The 16,485-nt window shown below is 42.9% G+C and overlaps 1 protein-coding gene and 1 non-coding gene across 2 annotated transcripts in view; both read right to left on the bottom strand.

Annotated features, from left to right (window-relative positions):
- Positions 1 to 16,485, bottom strand: part of LOC114656893 (cell adhesion molecule DSCAML1) — a 111,324-nt gene that overhangs the window by 52,657 nt on the left and 42,182 nt on the right. The window contains 1 exon segment of the mRNA XM_028808491.2: positions 4,192 to 4,338. Coding sequence (XP_028664324.1) covers positions 4,192 to 4,338 — 147 coding nt within the window.
- Positions 3,420 to 3,610, bottom strand: LOC114658285 (U2 spliceosomal RNA). The gene has a single exon (XR_003717335.1). It is a non-coding gene; the product is annotated as a U2 spliceosomal RNA (small nuclear RNA).

Below are 16,485 nucleotides of genomic sequence, written 5' to 3'. Positions count from 1 at the left end.
AGTGATTACAGGAGGTTGGTGTTTTGGTGTACATCCAGTTGTAAAACTTTCTGCTCCAATGCCAACCTGGGAAAGGAGAACTGGCTAACCTGGGTGAGCCCACAAAATGCTCAAAAAAAAGAACAAACAGAGATAAAGAAAATTATATTATATTATTCATCCATCCATCCAGGTACTAAGCCTGCTTATCCTGATCGGGGCCACAGAGAAGTTGGAACCTATACCAGAAAGCATTAAGTGCAAGGCAAGAACAACACCTGGACAAGGCACTAGTCCATTGCACGATGAACATACATACACACACACACACACACACACACAGAACAATTTAGCAACATCAACCCACCTAATCTGCATGTGTTTGAATATTATACAGTATTGTGAAGTACATGGTATGTGTGGAGTACAAGTCCAAGGAGTTTATGCTCAAGTTTTATAACACACTGGTGAGGCCTCATCTGGAGTACTGAGTGTAGTTTTGGTCTCCAGCAACATAGCAGCACTAGAAAAGGTCCAGAGAAGAGCGACTAGGCTGAGTCCAGGGCTACAGGGGATGAACTATGAGGAAAGATTAAAAGAGCTAAGCCTTTTAAGTTCAAGTAAAAGAAGATTAAGAGGTGACATGATTGAAGTGTTTAAAATTATGAAGGGAATTAGTCCAGTGGATCGAGACTGTGACTTTAAAATGAGTTCATCAAGAATACAGGGACACAGATGGAAACTTGTGAAGGGTAAATTTCTCACAAACATTAGGGAGGTTTTCTTTACACAAAGAACAATAGACACTTGGAATAAGCTACCAAGTACTGTAGATTGTTCTAATGTTATAATGTATTATACACTGATCAGTCACAACATTAAAACCACCTGCCTAATATTGTGTAGGTCCTCCTCATCCCACTAAAACAATTCTGACCCATCAAAACACAGACTCCACAAGACTTCTGAAGGTGTCCTGTGGTATCTGGCATTAAGACATTAATAGCTCATCTTTTAAGCCCTGTAAGTTGCAAAGTGCAGTCTGTATCGATCAGACTTGTTTTCCAGCACATCCCACAGATGCTCGATTGGACTGAGATATGAGGAATTTAGGGGCTACGTCAAAACCTTAAACTCTTAATCATATTCCTTAAATCACTCCTGAACAATTTCTGCAGTGTAGCAGAGTGCATTATAATGCTGAAAGAGGCCAATCCCATCAGGGAATATTGTTGCCATGAAGGGGTGTACCGTACATGGTCTGCAACAGCTTTAGGTTGGAGGAATGTGTCAAAGTAACATCCATGTGAATGCCTGAATCCAAGGTTTCCCAGTAGAACATTGTCCAGAATATCACACTTCCTCAAACACCTTGCCTTTATCCCATAGTGCATCCTGCTGCCATCTCTTATCCAGGTAAATGACACACACACTACCCTGACTGTCCAAATGATCTAAAAGAAAGAATGATTCCTCAGACTAGGCCACCTTCTTCCATTGCTCCATGGTGCAGTTCTGACACACACGTGCCTATTGTATTGTGGTGCACTGCAGACAGCATGGGCACTCTGACTATTCTGTGGCTAGGCCAGCTGCAATGCACTGTGTGTTCTGACATCTTTCTTTCATGGCCAGCATTAAGTTTCTCAGCAATTTGTGCTAACGTAGCTCTTCTGTTGGATTGAACCAGAGGGGCTAGCCTTCGCTCCCCATGCGCATCAATCAACCTTGGGTGCCCATGACCCTGTCACTGATTGGACCTTCCTTGGACCACTTTTAATTGGCACTAACCACTGCATACTGGGAACACCCCACAAGACCGACCATTTTGGAGATGCTCTGTTCTAGTGGTCTAGCCATCACAATTTGGCCAGTGCCCAAGTCGCTCAGATCCTTACGCTTGCCCATTTTTCATGCTTGCAACACATAACCTTCACAAACTGACAGTTCACTTGCTGCCTAACATATCACACTCCTTGACAGGTGCCACTGTAATAAGATGATCAATGCTAGTCACTTCAGCTGTCAGGGCTTTGAATGTATTGGCTGATTGGTGCATTATATTATATTATCCATCCATCCATTATCCAACCCGCTCTATCCTAACTACAGGGTCACAGGGGTCTGCTGGGGCCAATCCCAGCCAACACAGGGTGCAAGGCAAGAAACAAACCCCGGGCCGGGCGCCAGCCCACCACAGGGCACACACACACACACACCAAGCACACACTAGGAACAATTTAGGATCGCCAATTCACCTAACCTGCATGTCTTTGGACTGTGGGAGGAAACCGGAACACCCAGAGGAAACCCACGCAGACAAGAGGAGAACATGCAAACTCCATGGAGGGAGGACCCAGGAAGCGAACCCAGGTCTCCTTACTGCGAGGCAGCAGCGCTACTGCTGCGCCACCGTGCTGCCCATATTATATTATATTATATTATATTATATTATATTATATTATATTATATTATATTATAAACTCTGATTCCTGATAGGTCCGGGATCCTGGGTTGAAAACATGTTTCTTGCCTTAGGCCCATTACTACTGCTATAGGCTTTTGGTAAAGGCTTGGTTCCTGCTTTGCACTCAGAATTGCTGGGATAGGTTCTGGTTCCTTTTGATGCTGTTGAAAACTAAGCAGGTCCAGAGAACACATATACAGATGTGATAAACATAATGGTATGGCAGTTAGCATAAACACATACAGTATGTGTACTGTATATTTGTTTTGCATATTTGGAAAAACAGATAGCCAGTGTTTTATATTATATTATATTACATTATAAAACACAAAGATTCTTAACCCAACCCTTTGTCTTTGTGGTGTTTGCATGTTCTCCTCATGTCTCCAAATACTCCAGTTTTAGTCCAACATCCCAAAGATGTGCAGTGCTGGCCCATTGTGGGCAACTGTGTGTGTGTTCCACAATGGACTAGCATCCCATCTGGGTTTCGTACATGCATTGCTTCCAATGCTGCAGGGGTAGACATGTGGCCCTGAGACCCAGACCTGGTTTAGGTAGGATGGATAATGAATATCCATTGATTTGGTAAGTCCATTGATTTGGTCCAGTACATGATTTATGAGTAATTCCTTTTGATTGTGGGGAGGAGACTGGAATCCATGGAGATGGAAAGTGCAAATACCACACTGAAGATGCCCTAGACAGGAATTAAATCAGGATCTTAACTTTGATAAGTACAAACATTTATAGTGTGGGCAGAAATTTAAACCCAGTGATGAGTAGATAGATAGATAGATAGATAGATAATAGATAGATAGATAGATAGATAGATAGATAGATAGATAGATAGATAGATAGATAGATAGATAGATAGATAGATAGATAGATAGATAGATAGATAGATAGATAGATAGATAGATAGATAGATAGATAGATAGATACTTTATTAATCCCAGGGGGAAATTCACAGAGAAAGTGCACCGCTCCTGGAAGTACTGCAATACCAGGTCGATGCGTGGAGTGGACGGAGCAAGCCCCTATTCCATCTCCCTGTTCCAAAAATCAATTTAATATATGGTCCCCAGATAGGGGACGTATCAGATATTAAACTGATAAGAACAGATACTACACTTGATCTTAGCCAAAAGGCCGAGAAGCGAGTACATATACTTCAGCAGATTCTTCCATTATATAGATTACTCAGGATAAATCCTTTAGTGGACTCTACCACTATATGGTTTGGTCTTTCTGTAGAGTGACTCTATCTTTCAACAGACTTTACTACTACTATGTAGGGTAACATTCCATGCTCACAAGGTGAGCTGCACCATTATGTAGGTTGACCCTGACTGATCCTTCAGTAGATTCTTCAATTATTTAGATTGATCCAGACAAGTCCTTTAGTGAACTTTACCACTCTATGGTCTGGTCCTTCAGTAGACTGACTCTATTGATCTTTCAACAAGCTCTACTACTATGTGAAGTGACATTCGGTGCTCAAGGGGTACATCATTATGTAGATTAACCCTGACTAATACTTGAGTAGATTCTTTCATTATGTAGAGTGATACAGATAAATCCTTTAGTAGACATTACCACTATATTGGTTGATTCTTCAGTAGACTGTACCACCATGTACTGAACAAAGTTGAAATGACTGGAGTAAGAAATTGATTGAGGGAAGGGAATGAAAATTTACATAGAAAGAAGGCTGGCCATGTTGGGTGGCCTCTGCCTCTTACCCAGAACAGAGAGACGGGCTCCATTGCTCTGTCTTGTCTCACCGGTGTACTTGTGCTTGGTGTTGCAGCGATAGGTGGACAGGGCGTCCTCCTTCTGCACATCTGATATGTAAAGTGCCCCAGAAGAGGTGATGGAGATCCGGTTACCTGCAAAAAAAAAAAAAGAAAAAAAAAAGGTAAGACAAAAGAACATGAGAGTGCAGTGCTGCCCAGGTGCAGTGTGGGTCGACAGGCAGCCAGCCCTGTGGGAGACAAGGCTGATGAGACTAGGCAGTGTGTGTCCTTCCACCAGCTCGGGTGACTCTCCCTGTCAGGACTTATTTTTTCACAAGGAACAGGAAATTAGAGTAAACACAAAGGCAGAGCTCAGGCTGTCAGCTCCGTGGCTGCCTGCCACAACTGGTCTGCCTCCAGATCTGGCAGAAGGCCTACCTCACATTCATGAGCACAGTACAACTGTGCCCAGGCCAGGCATGCCCGCTGCTGTGAGCAGGTGGTACTGGCTCCCAGTTAGGTTCTGCCTTTGGGTACTGTTTCAGCTGGGTCTTTCCTTTAAGTGCTGTGCCGCTGGGTTCAAAGCTGCGTCTTGCCTTTGTTTGCTGTCTCTGGAGATACTCTGTACTCTCATACATATGCTTGACATAGACAATAAAGACTCAGTATAGCCTAGGTGTTTCTTCTAGATGTCAGTTCCAGAATACCTTTGGACAATAAGGTCAAATTTGCCTCAATGAATTTGTTGTTTGGGAATGCTTTTTGAGACTATGTCAATGGCTCAGTTTACCTATAACTTTTAGTTACTAGTTCAAGATTGGTGCTTGGTACACAGACAGTTTTAGTTTACTGGAGTGTACAGGTTCTAGATCAGCTTTTGGTCAATTACTAGTTCAAGAATGATGGTGAAAACACAAACATTTTTTTATAGTAGTAGTGACTCTAGTTGGGATGATCTACTCAGCAATGGTTCTAGAATACATATGCTGACAGTTGGTGCTTCTTCTGATTATTAGTCTGTGAATAAAACTAGGCACACAAGTCTACATTTGGGCACATTAACTGGTTCAAACCCTTTTGTACTACTGTATATATGGAATGACTCTGGGCTCTCACTTGGGATAGGTCCTAGTTCTAGATCACATATAGGCTTCCAGTTGGGTCTTTCTTTCTGATACCAGCTCAAAAGTGATCCTGGGTTTAAATTTGTACAGTTGGGTTAGGTACGGGTTCCAGATCTGATTTGAATGGCCAGCTGGGTGTTTTCTCTAAATATTAGATTTCTCATGGCTCAGGCCCACAGCTGCTTATTCTACTCATTTGTGTCTTTCTCATAGGTATACCGTAGTTGCTAGATCTGTTTCGGTGCCGCTATTCATCACTATCTCAAGGACAGACACAAAGAGGAGTCTTACATATGGAAGTGGTTCCTCCAGTTTGGGCTGCTATACTAAATACTGACTTTAAGATATAGTCCTTGTCGCTAGCTGAGTGTCTAATTTAGATAATCACACCAGAGTGGCACAATGTATGCTGTTAGTCCATGCATTTTTGTACTGGTTTCATAAGTACTCTGACCTCATGTGTGGTTCTTTCCCATAGGCAGTGCACCTATAGTGACTCCTAACTCCCAGCTAGCTGTCTCCTCTAACTACCTGAACCTGTGTGCCCCCGGGGCCCAAATCTGGTTCTGTCCTGCTTGTGCTCGATTCTGGACTCTTGTTTGATCACTTCACCTAGATTATGGCTCTAGATCGCAATTAGGTTCCCAGGTGAATGTTTCTTCTAGATTCTTTACTAAATGTGGCTATGGGCACGCATCTTATTGTCATCTTTTTGGACCAATTCCATACATACTCTTGATCTCCATTTGGGTCTTTTGTGCAACTTCTGGGCAAAATACAGCTCTGGACTATCAGCTGATTATTTTTGAGTTTGAGCACATAGCCAGTTGTAATATTTTGGGTCTGAATCCAGATCTACTCTAGATCTCCATTTTGGGCTTTTCTCCAGGTGCTGCTTCAGGACAAGCTTTGAACTTGTAGCTGCCTTATGCTATCCTATGCTGGTTCCAGAAAGCCCCTAGGCCCCCAGTGAAGTCTCGCCTCTCTGAATCGGTCCCTGAGCACCCCTGCGCTCTCACTTGGGCACTGGTTGTAGCAGTTTATTAGACAGTAGAGGGAAGGGAATCATCAGTGCTAATCCTATTAGGACAGGACTGAGAGAAAGAGAAGGAGGAGGGGATGGAAAACAAGCAGAGATAATCCTGTTAAAATGACGCCATCTTCTCCCAGTAATTACTGCGCTCATCCCAGACAGAGGAGGTGATCAGGGAAGCATTGAAAATGAGAGGAAGGGAGGCGAGAGGAAGAGGAAGAGAAATAAAAAGACAGCAGGAACAAGGTGGCGGGGGTGTGTGAGAGAGTGTGTGTGTGTGTGTTTAGTGAGCGCAGTAGAAGAGCCTCCGGCAGCACTGCATTCTGGGTTAGTGGAGTGGAAAAGTTGCAGAATCCAGCACAACATTCTGCTGAAAAGTCAGAGCCGTGAGTCTGGATGAAGCTGACAAAACCGCAAAGGCTGACAATCAGCAGAGGGCAATTTGGGTACAAGAAACCTCTGGCCTCTAAGGGTGTCCATTTGCATGTCCTCTAACGCCTGCAGTATTTTAAACCTAGCTGAGTAAGCGGATAGTGATAAAGAGGGAGTAGCTCATTACTGCTCTTGAGGACAGTGGACTGACATGACTTTTCTTGAGCAATGGCGCATAATATACTACACCATAGCAATCAACATTTAATAGTCTTGAGGAAGCCTTTAGTTCTTCTTAGTCCTGATTACTAGGGAAGCAGGCAACACCACAAAGTAGCCTGACACTAACTGCTTCAAGCTGATCTACACCACTGTGTAAACATATTCTAATTTATCTTTCAGTAAACCGCATCTCATTGTGGATTGGCAGAGAATGTTCCTGGAAATGCCAAATGAAGAAGTACTGAAATCCCTATGAAGAAGTACTGAAATCCCTAGGTATGGAATACTTCTCCAGGTAGACTGACATTAACTGCTCCTGAGGTGTGCTGCACTATTTACAAACAAACATCCCAGCTGTCTGTACTGCTATTTACATTGACATCAAAACTAAGGTGGTATGGGCCACCACTAAGGACCCATTTTTATTTTATATGAAAGGAGGCTACTCTACAAAGTACATTGATGATGACCTCTCCTTAAAACTACAGGAGCAGGCTACACCTTTATGTTGACTATAACATTCCAAATGGCAAACATGAGCAGCACCACTGGGCAGACTCTTTTGACTGAACCTTTAGTCTAATCAAACACTATGTAGATTGATCCTAATGAAACCTTTAGTACAGTCCACAACTATATGGACTGATCCTACAGTAGACTGATTGTGTCTGACCCTTCAGTAGACTCTAGCACTAAGCAGATTGAACATGAAGAATCCTTAAGTAGACTTTACCACTACATGGTCTGATCCTACAGTAGACTGACTCTACTGATCTCTCACCTTGCTGTACTACTATGAAGACTAGTATTCAGGGCTCACAAATTATGCTATAGAGAGAGATCCTGACTGATCTTTCAGTAGGTTCTGCCATTATATAGATTGATTCAGACAAATCATTCCACAGACTTCACCATTATATTGTCTGATCCTTCAGTAAACTATACCACTATGTAGACTAACTCTGATTGATCCTTCAGTAGACTCTAGCACTATGTAGATTGATTCTAATGAATTCTTTAAGATACTTTACCACTAAATGATCTAATCCTTCAGTAGTCTATACCACCTTGTAGATTAACTCCGACTAATCTTTCAGTAGACTCTAGCACTATGCAGATTGATCCTAATGAGTACTTTAGGAGACTTTATCGCTATATGATCTGATCTTTCAAGTAGACTATACCACCACGTCAATTGACTCTGACTGATCCTTCAGTAAGTTTTGTCATTATGTAGATTGAGCCACACAAATCCTTTAGTAGACTTCACCAATACATAGTTTTACCCTTCAGTAGGCCGGAGCACCATGTAGACTAACTATGCTTTATCCTTCAGAATACTCTTAACACTAATTAGATTGATCCTGATGAATCAATCCTTTAGTAGATCCTTCTGTAGACTGATCATTCACTAGGCTCAACTGCTATGTAGATTGACATTGAGTGCTCACACGGTGAGCTCCACCACTATGTAGACTCATTCTAATTGAACACCCTAGGAGAAGACAAGTATCACTATGTAGACTGACATATACACTTGAAGTGATCAGCACTTTTGACAGGCACTAATAGTATTCACACTGTTGTTGAGTTAGGAATTCTAGGCTGGTCAGCACCACAATGAAAGCTGATTTTGATTGTTTTAAAAGCAGGCTATAAATCTGGGTAGGCTGTCATTGAGCTACACCACTATGTAGACTGATCCTGACAAATCATTCAGGACATCACAGTATAGTCTGACTGTGAATGCTCCTTAGAAAGCCTGCACTACCATGCACATTGCTCCTGAATGTTCGGGGGAGCATGTTACGCAGCTCCCAAAGATGAGATGCACTATAATGTAGAAAGATCTTAATTTATTTTTCAGTAGGTGGTACCATAACATCGACTGACAGCTCTTGATGATGACTTTATCACCATGCAGATAAGTCTAAAATATTCTGTCTGTAAGCTATATCACTCTGTAGACTGATGGTCACTTGCAACACTATGCACTGTAGATTAATCCTGTCTGATCCTTCAGTAGGCTGCCCCACTTTGCAGATTGACACTGACTGCTCATTACGAGGCCTGCATAACCTTGCAGATTAGTCCCAGATAGAGTGGGAGTGTGTTATACCATGATGCAGGATGGAGTTCAGTGCTGCCCATGTGATCTGGACCAATGTGTAGACAGATCCTGACTGATCCTTCGGTAGACTGTGGCCTGGCTGTGATTGTGTGGCAATTCTGAACGCTGTAGGTATAGGCTACACCATTAAGCAGACGGACATTAACTGCCACCAATACGAGGTGCACCACTATATTCAGTAGACTGATCCCAATTAATCTCTCAAGATGCTGCACTATGATATATGGTACATTGACATTTTATGTCCTTAAAAATCTTGCATCACCATGTATGCGAGTCCTGAAATACTCTAGGAGCAGGCTACACCATTATTCACAATGACGTTCTGTCCACCCACTATGTAGACTGATCTCAACTGATCCTTCAGTAGGTTCTACCTCTATGAAGCTGAACTGCATAACTTTGCAGACAGATCCTAACTCTTGCTTCAGTAGGTTTAAACACATTATAGTTTAACACTACTCCTGGAAAAGCCTTTCAGAGTAGTCATGACTACCCTAGGGAAAGCTGCATCACTATGTAGATGACATTAACTGCTCCTGAAGTTAGCTGCACTATTATGAAGGTGCATCCCTGTGGTCTGCTTGTTATTTATCTTGATACTGGTCTGGACCACTGTGAATATCAGTATTATTTGCTCTTAAAGGAAACTTCTGATCTCGTTAGGGTGATAGATCCTGATAGATCAGTCTGTGGGTCTCCACAACATTTTGCGGACTGACACTGATCCACTGCTGGTTAGTCATGAAAAATTAATGAATTAATTTATAGAACTATACAATCAAAATTTCACTTGTCCTGAGGAGGACTTCGCTATGCACACATTCTGTTTGACCCTCAAACAGAATTCACTGGGCTGTCTGCTCTGAAGGAAGTATGCACAAGTATGCAGAATGACTGATGCTGCTTGTTATGTGACAGGACACACAACTACAGCTTTATCCCAAACACTATGGGGACCACCATGTAGATAATTAAGGAGAGTTATAATACTATGCAGGTGGATCTCAAGTCACCTTTATTTAGGCTTTACTATTATGTAGACAAACTTGATGTCAGTGAAGACAACCACGTCACAATCAGTGCACACTTCTGGAGGCCTGCATGACAATGCTGCGCTCCTCAGTTGACCTATGTGGCCAAGAACATGGATGCTGTTGGATAATAAGGAGAGTTGCATCATAACGTGACTTCATTGTAGACAATAAAGACACATTCTAATGGATTCTAAAAAACTGTGAAACAGTGAAGATTGACAATGGCTGATTTATATGGACTGATCCTGATGTACCTCACGAGCAGCTTCACCGTCATGTAGACTGGGCTTCTTTTATCTGGACACCTTGTTCATCAGGAAGGCTACACCTCTACATAGACTGATACTGATGGCTTCCACCGATTGTGTTTGACCTGTGAATGAACTGATCTGCTGTGTAGACTAATTCTGGCTGCTCTTGAGATGGTCTTCAGTAATAATTAATCCAAGGGTCAATGCTCTGGATTTATAGGAAGGGGTTGCACAGATATTCTGACCGATCCTGAGTGTTCCTATACTAGGCTATTCCATAATCTACTATGGATAGCTTGATGATGAAAGGGGTTTAGATAGATAGATAGATAGATAGATAGATAGATAGATAGATAGATAGATAGATAGATAGATAGATAGATAGATAGATAGATAGATAGATAGATAGATAGATAGATAGATAGATAGATAGATAGATAGATAGATAGATAGATAGATAGATAGATAGACAGACAGACAGACAGACAGACAGACAGACAGACAGACAGACAGACAGACAGACAGACAGACAGACAGACAGACAGACAGATACTTTATTAATCCCAATGGGAAATTCACATTCTTCAGCAGCAGCATACTGATACAATAAATAATTTTAAATTAAAGAATGATAACAATGCAGGTGAAAAACAGAAAAACAGACAATAACTATGTATAATGTTGAATGTTAACGTTTACCCCTCTGGGTGGAATTAAAGAGTCGCATAGTTTGAGGGAGAAACGATCTCCTCAATCTGTCAGTGGAGCAGGACAGTGACAGCAGTCTGTCGCTGAAGCTGCTCTTCTGTCTGGAGATGATACTATTAAGTATTAAGTTTCACCATTGTGTAGACAGACACCGATTGTCTGAAGGGGCCTGCCACTTCATACAGACTAATCCCGAGTTTTTCCATCAGCATGTTCAACCATAGTGCAGCGAAACCATATAAAATCTGCTGCATCCTAAAACAAAAAGAATCCAAGACACAAATCAAGAGGAGAGAACACTATCATAGACTGACCCTGGCACTAGCAGCACTAAAATGACTGAGCCTGCTCCATTGCTCTGCACACTGTTCCTCGTAATGCAGGCTAGTTCAGGATCACAGAACACTCACTGTCCTTGTCTGGCCCATTAGAGAAGTGGGTTCCTGCACCTTACTAGATGGTATGCTGTTGACCTTGAGAGCCCTACCAGAGCCCCGATCTCACCCAGTCACACCCGTCTCTCACACACTCAGCCATGTGCCTGCAGACTCACTGATGTTCAGCGTAGAAGCGTGTTTCCCTGCGAACGGGCAACTCTCGCTGTGTGAGTAGGCGCGCTGTGTAATTTAGAAGTCAGGAGCACTCAAGCTGTGAATTAAGCTTTAAATGATAATATACACTTTAGGAATTACCTACTGCACACAGGTACACAGCTGTCATAACACTGCATTTTCCGCTTCCGCTGTCTCCTCGGTGCCGAGTCACCCGACTCGCTGTCAATCAGCTTCTCCTTAAGTTTGGACAGGTTGGGGGTGCGGAGTACATCAGGCACTTGGATAGCTTGCCAGGAAATGGCAAAACAATCGTCCAGTCTCCTTCAACGAAACAGCGGTAGCTTTTAAAAGCGGCTCATTTGCATGTAGGCTGCAGCTGCAGTGGCTGCCTTTCTGTAGGCACGTGGCGGGGTGGGGGGGGGGGGCAGCGGGCATCTCTTGGGGTGCTGGGATGGGGGGAGTGTGGTAGTGATATCCAGTATAACAGGTTATTGTTATACGGCAAACATGTTGAAAAATTTATTGGCATCAGGAACTTAGATTTCCATCTTGTTTTTCAGTCCATATCAGGTTTCAGATGTCTGAATGGACATCTGAGACGCATGACCCCAAAGAGGGTGTTCCAAACAACTCCACTGTGAGGGGCACTATACAAATACAACGTGTACTGCTGAAATGGTACAACTTAAGCTAAAGCCCTAGCCGAACAATATGCTCCACTGACGCCATGAATGCATCTACGGCTTGGACCTTCCTGTGATGTCATCCATTTCCTGCCATTAGACCTGGCCATGACTACTGCTTTGCTTCTCCCCATGATGTCACAGCCACCACATTACCTTCACGTGATGTCATCAGGCTCTCTCTCTGATGTCTTTTATATGTTACTTGAAGGGAATCTGCCTGTCTTTGTCACATTCTTTTTACTGCCTATGGCATCCGCCAAACTCACCCCCCCTCGCCTCCCCCCTCCCACCCCATTCTCTGACTGATGGGATCGGGTGATGGGACACAAATTATTCATGCGTCTCAGCATCTTGCTCCCCAGCTGCTGCAGCGACACGAGTCTCTCATGTTACTCTTAAAATGCAGAATACGAGACAGTAATTAGATTTGGGAGGAGAGATGAGAGCCTCACGTTGCTGTAGCAACCAGAGCAGGGTGCATAACACATCACCCAGGCACCCCTGTGGAGCCAGGGCAGCGGAGAGAGAGAGGATGTCAGGAGGGGAATGTGCAGGACACTGGCCTCCCGACAGTAGTGACTTATGACACATGACACCCGTCCACCTACAGAGTCACGGAGGAAAATCGGCCAAACCGGTAGGGTGGGAAGAGCAAACTCAGCTGATCCAATCAAACAAACACACTTATGGAGGCATGCGCATACACGCACACACATACAGAATGGTGCACCAACTCCTCACTGGTGCTAGCAACTCCTGTTATTTTTACCTGTGTGAATGAATGAACGTGACTGTGTCCTGCAATGAGGTGGCACCCTCTGTAGGTCTCCAGGCTACAAAATGGATGGATTTAACACACACAAAGGTGTGCACGTTAACTGGTAACATGACCAAACACACATAACCTTAGGTGCACAGATTTCAACCCACACTGACCAACGGGATCAGTCAAATACAAACACATTTTCAGATATGCTGACCAGCTACATCAGCCACGCCACGGAAAGACACACACATAGAAACAGCAACACCATAGCTTACTAGCAATATCAGGCACTCCTGTCAAAGGCAAACACCTAAATTTAAGCTGACAATTCACGTCAAACATGTACACAGAAACTGATCAAACTTGACATCCGCATGAAGCAAACACACAGATTTTTACTCAAACTGTAGTACAATAGGGCGGCACAGTGGCGCAGTGGGTAGCGCTGCTGCCTCGCAGTAAAGAGACCTGGGAGCTTGCATGTTCTCCCTGTGACTGCGTGGGTTTCCTCCAGGTACTCTGGTTTCCTCCCACAGTCCAAAGACATACAGGTAAGGTGCATTGGCGTTTCTAAATTGTCCCTAGTGTGTGCTTGGTATGTGTGTGTGTGTGCCCTGCGGTGGGCTGGCACCCTACCTGGGGTTTGTTTCCTGCCTTGCGCCCTGTGTTGGCAGGGATTGGCTCCAGCCGACCCCCATGACCCTGTAGTTAGAATATAGCGGGTTGGATAATGGATGGATGGATGGATGTAGTACAATAAAGATAGGAAATGCTTCAGTCAGTCAGAAATACACCTTTCCATAGAACCCCACTGTCAGTTGTTCCTTTAACGCATATCCCCACAGGTTGACCAACAACATCAGTTATACTAAGTAAGCCTTTTATGTAACTTTTATGTGATTTAAATCGTGATATTAGCTTCTCTTGACAAACACATACTCAACAACACACAAGCCAACTAGCGATATCAGCCACTTCTGTCAATCATATTTTCACAATCTTGCACACAAACTGACCAACAATTCCAGTCACATCAAGCAAACACACAGAAAGACTTGTGATGCAATGTTGTCCCTGTCACTCACGCTTGCATACCTGTCTTTAAGCCAGCTAGTGATATCGGCCACTTCTGTCCAACACAGGCACAAAAACTGACCAGCAATTTCAGTTGCACCAAGCACACACACACACATAGCTTTGTGAAATTAAATTAAAAAAACACATACACAACTACTCACTGCATCAGCCACTCCTGTCCAATTAATGCAAAAAAAAAAAAAAAACTGACCAGCAATGTCAGCCCAAACATGCACACAAGGTATTGCAAAATTAAAAGTAGTGACATTAGTTACTCAAAACACATTTACAACTACATACAGGCCAACTAACAGCACCAGCAACTCCTACAAATACAGGTACATACATACACAAAAGCTGACCAGTGATGTTGCTTTTGCCAAAGAGACACATCTAGAGTTTTACACATTTAAACCAGTGACACGAGATACTCTTGCCAAACACAAATGTAACTACATACAAGGCAACTAGCAATATTAATCCCTCCTGTCCAATACATGCACCAAAACTGAGCAACAGTGTTAGTTGCACCTAACACACACAGACTTTAACACACATAAATCAGTAACATTAGCTACCCTTGTCAAGCACATATACAACTATTTAGAAGCCAAATAGCGATATCAGCCGCTTGTTATTTCTCAGCCAATTTGCCTCCCCTGGCTGGAGTTCTAATTCATGTTTTCTGTCTCTGTTGTTCATTCTGTATGTTATTTATGGGCATCATTCTTAATTTTGGATTTTCTCAATTTATGTAACCTGCCGTTATTATGTTCCCTATGTTTTGTGGGTGGTTCCCCAAGAGGTGGAGCCACCTACCAATCACCAGCAGGAACCACCCTCTGCCTTATAAATCCGAAGCATCTTCCACAGTTCCTGGTGGTTCATTTTTGATTGCGTTAGACAGTTGGTGATTGTTAAGACAATTGACCATTTTAGACAGTTTTGTGAATTTGTCTGGATTCCTGACCATTTTGTTCTATTTTTGCCTTTGGATTGTGTATTTGGACTTGTCCTCTTTGGATTGCCCTTGTTGCCAACTTTTTGCCTTGTGTGCTCTTCAAAGCTTCACATACTTACAAAGCATGTGATGATACATCTTTTATTTTATAAAGATTTGATGTTGCCCTTCTTGTATCTAGCCAGGGTTTTTAATGGGATTTCCCCCTCTAGTGAGCATTTTTATAAGTGCTTTTGGGACTCCATGTTATAACACCGCTCTTCTACAATTAATTTAGTAAAACTGGTAAATGATACCAGCTGAACAAAGCATGCACTCACACATACAGTCAGTCAGTCAGTCATTTTCCAACCCGTTATATCTTAACACAGGGTCAAGGGGGTCTGCTGGAGCAAAGCCCAGCCAGCACAGGGCGTAAGGCAGGAAAAAATCCTGGGCAGGGTGCCAGCCCACCGCAGCTCACACATACAGTTACTGTTATTAAATATATATACACAACTACATACAAGCCAGCCAGCAATATCAGCCACCCCGTTAAACATATTTATACACAAACTAGCCAACAATACAAAATACATTAAACAAACATACAAAGAAATTTTGGGCAGCATAGTGGTGCAGCTGCCTCACAGTAAGGAGACCAGGATGCGCGTCCAGGGTTCTCACTGTGTGGAGTTTGCATGTTCTCCCAGTGTCTGTGTGGGTTTCTTTTGGGTGCTCTGGTTTCCTCCCATAATCCAAAAAAAAAGTAGGTGAATTTGTGATCCTAAATTGGCCCTAGTGTGTATTTGTCCAGGGTTTGTGCCCTAAGATAGCTGGGATAGGCTGAAGCAGACCCCCGTTATCCTGTTTAGGACTGAGCGTGGTTAGAAAATGACTGACTGACTTGACAAAGAAATTTTAAAAACAGACAGAATTCAGATCACACATTCTTGCCTTTAAGCCAACTACTGAATAGGCTGTTCCATTCCAATACATACAAAAAATTGACAAATGATATCGGCTGCACCATGCATGTGAGAACAATGACGTTTTACAGAATTAAACTAGTGACATCAGTTACTTTTGGAAAGGACAGCTGCTCCTGTCCAATAAATGCGAAAAAACTGACAAATTATAACAACTGTAACAAGCACATGTACACAGTGAAGTCCTACACAATTACCCTACTGACATCAGTTACTCCTGACAAACACAAACATAACTACAAACAAACAAACTAGCGACATCAGCCACTACTCTTCATATATCTGCACACAAACTGGCTGGCAACACTGGTCACACCAAGCAAACACTCAGAGAATTTTTTACACAAGCTGGCTTGTGATATGAGATGCTCCAGTAAGTCACACAGATAACTAACAACATCAACTGCCCC

This window comes from Erpetoichthys calabaricus, chromosome 9 (genome assembly GCF_900747795.2).
Source record: "Erpetoichthys calabaricus chromosome 9, fErpCal1.3, whole genome shotgun sequence".
In the NCBI taxonomy this organism is placed as follows: Eukaryota; Metazoa; Chordata; class Cladistia; order Polypteriformes; family Polypteridae; genus Erpetoichthys; species Erpetoichthys calabaricus.
This window is presented reverse-complemented; position numbering and strand designations above follow the sequence as displayed.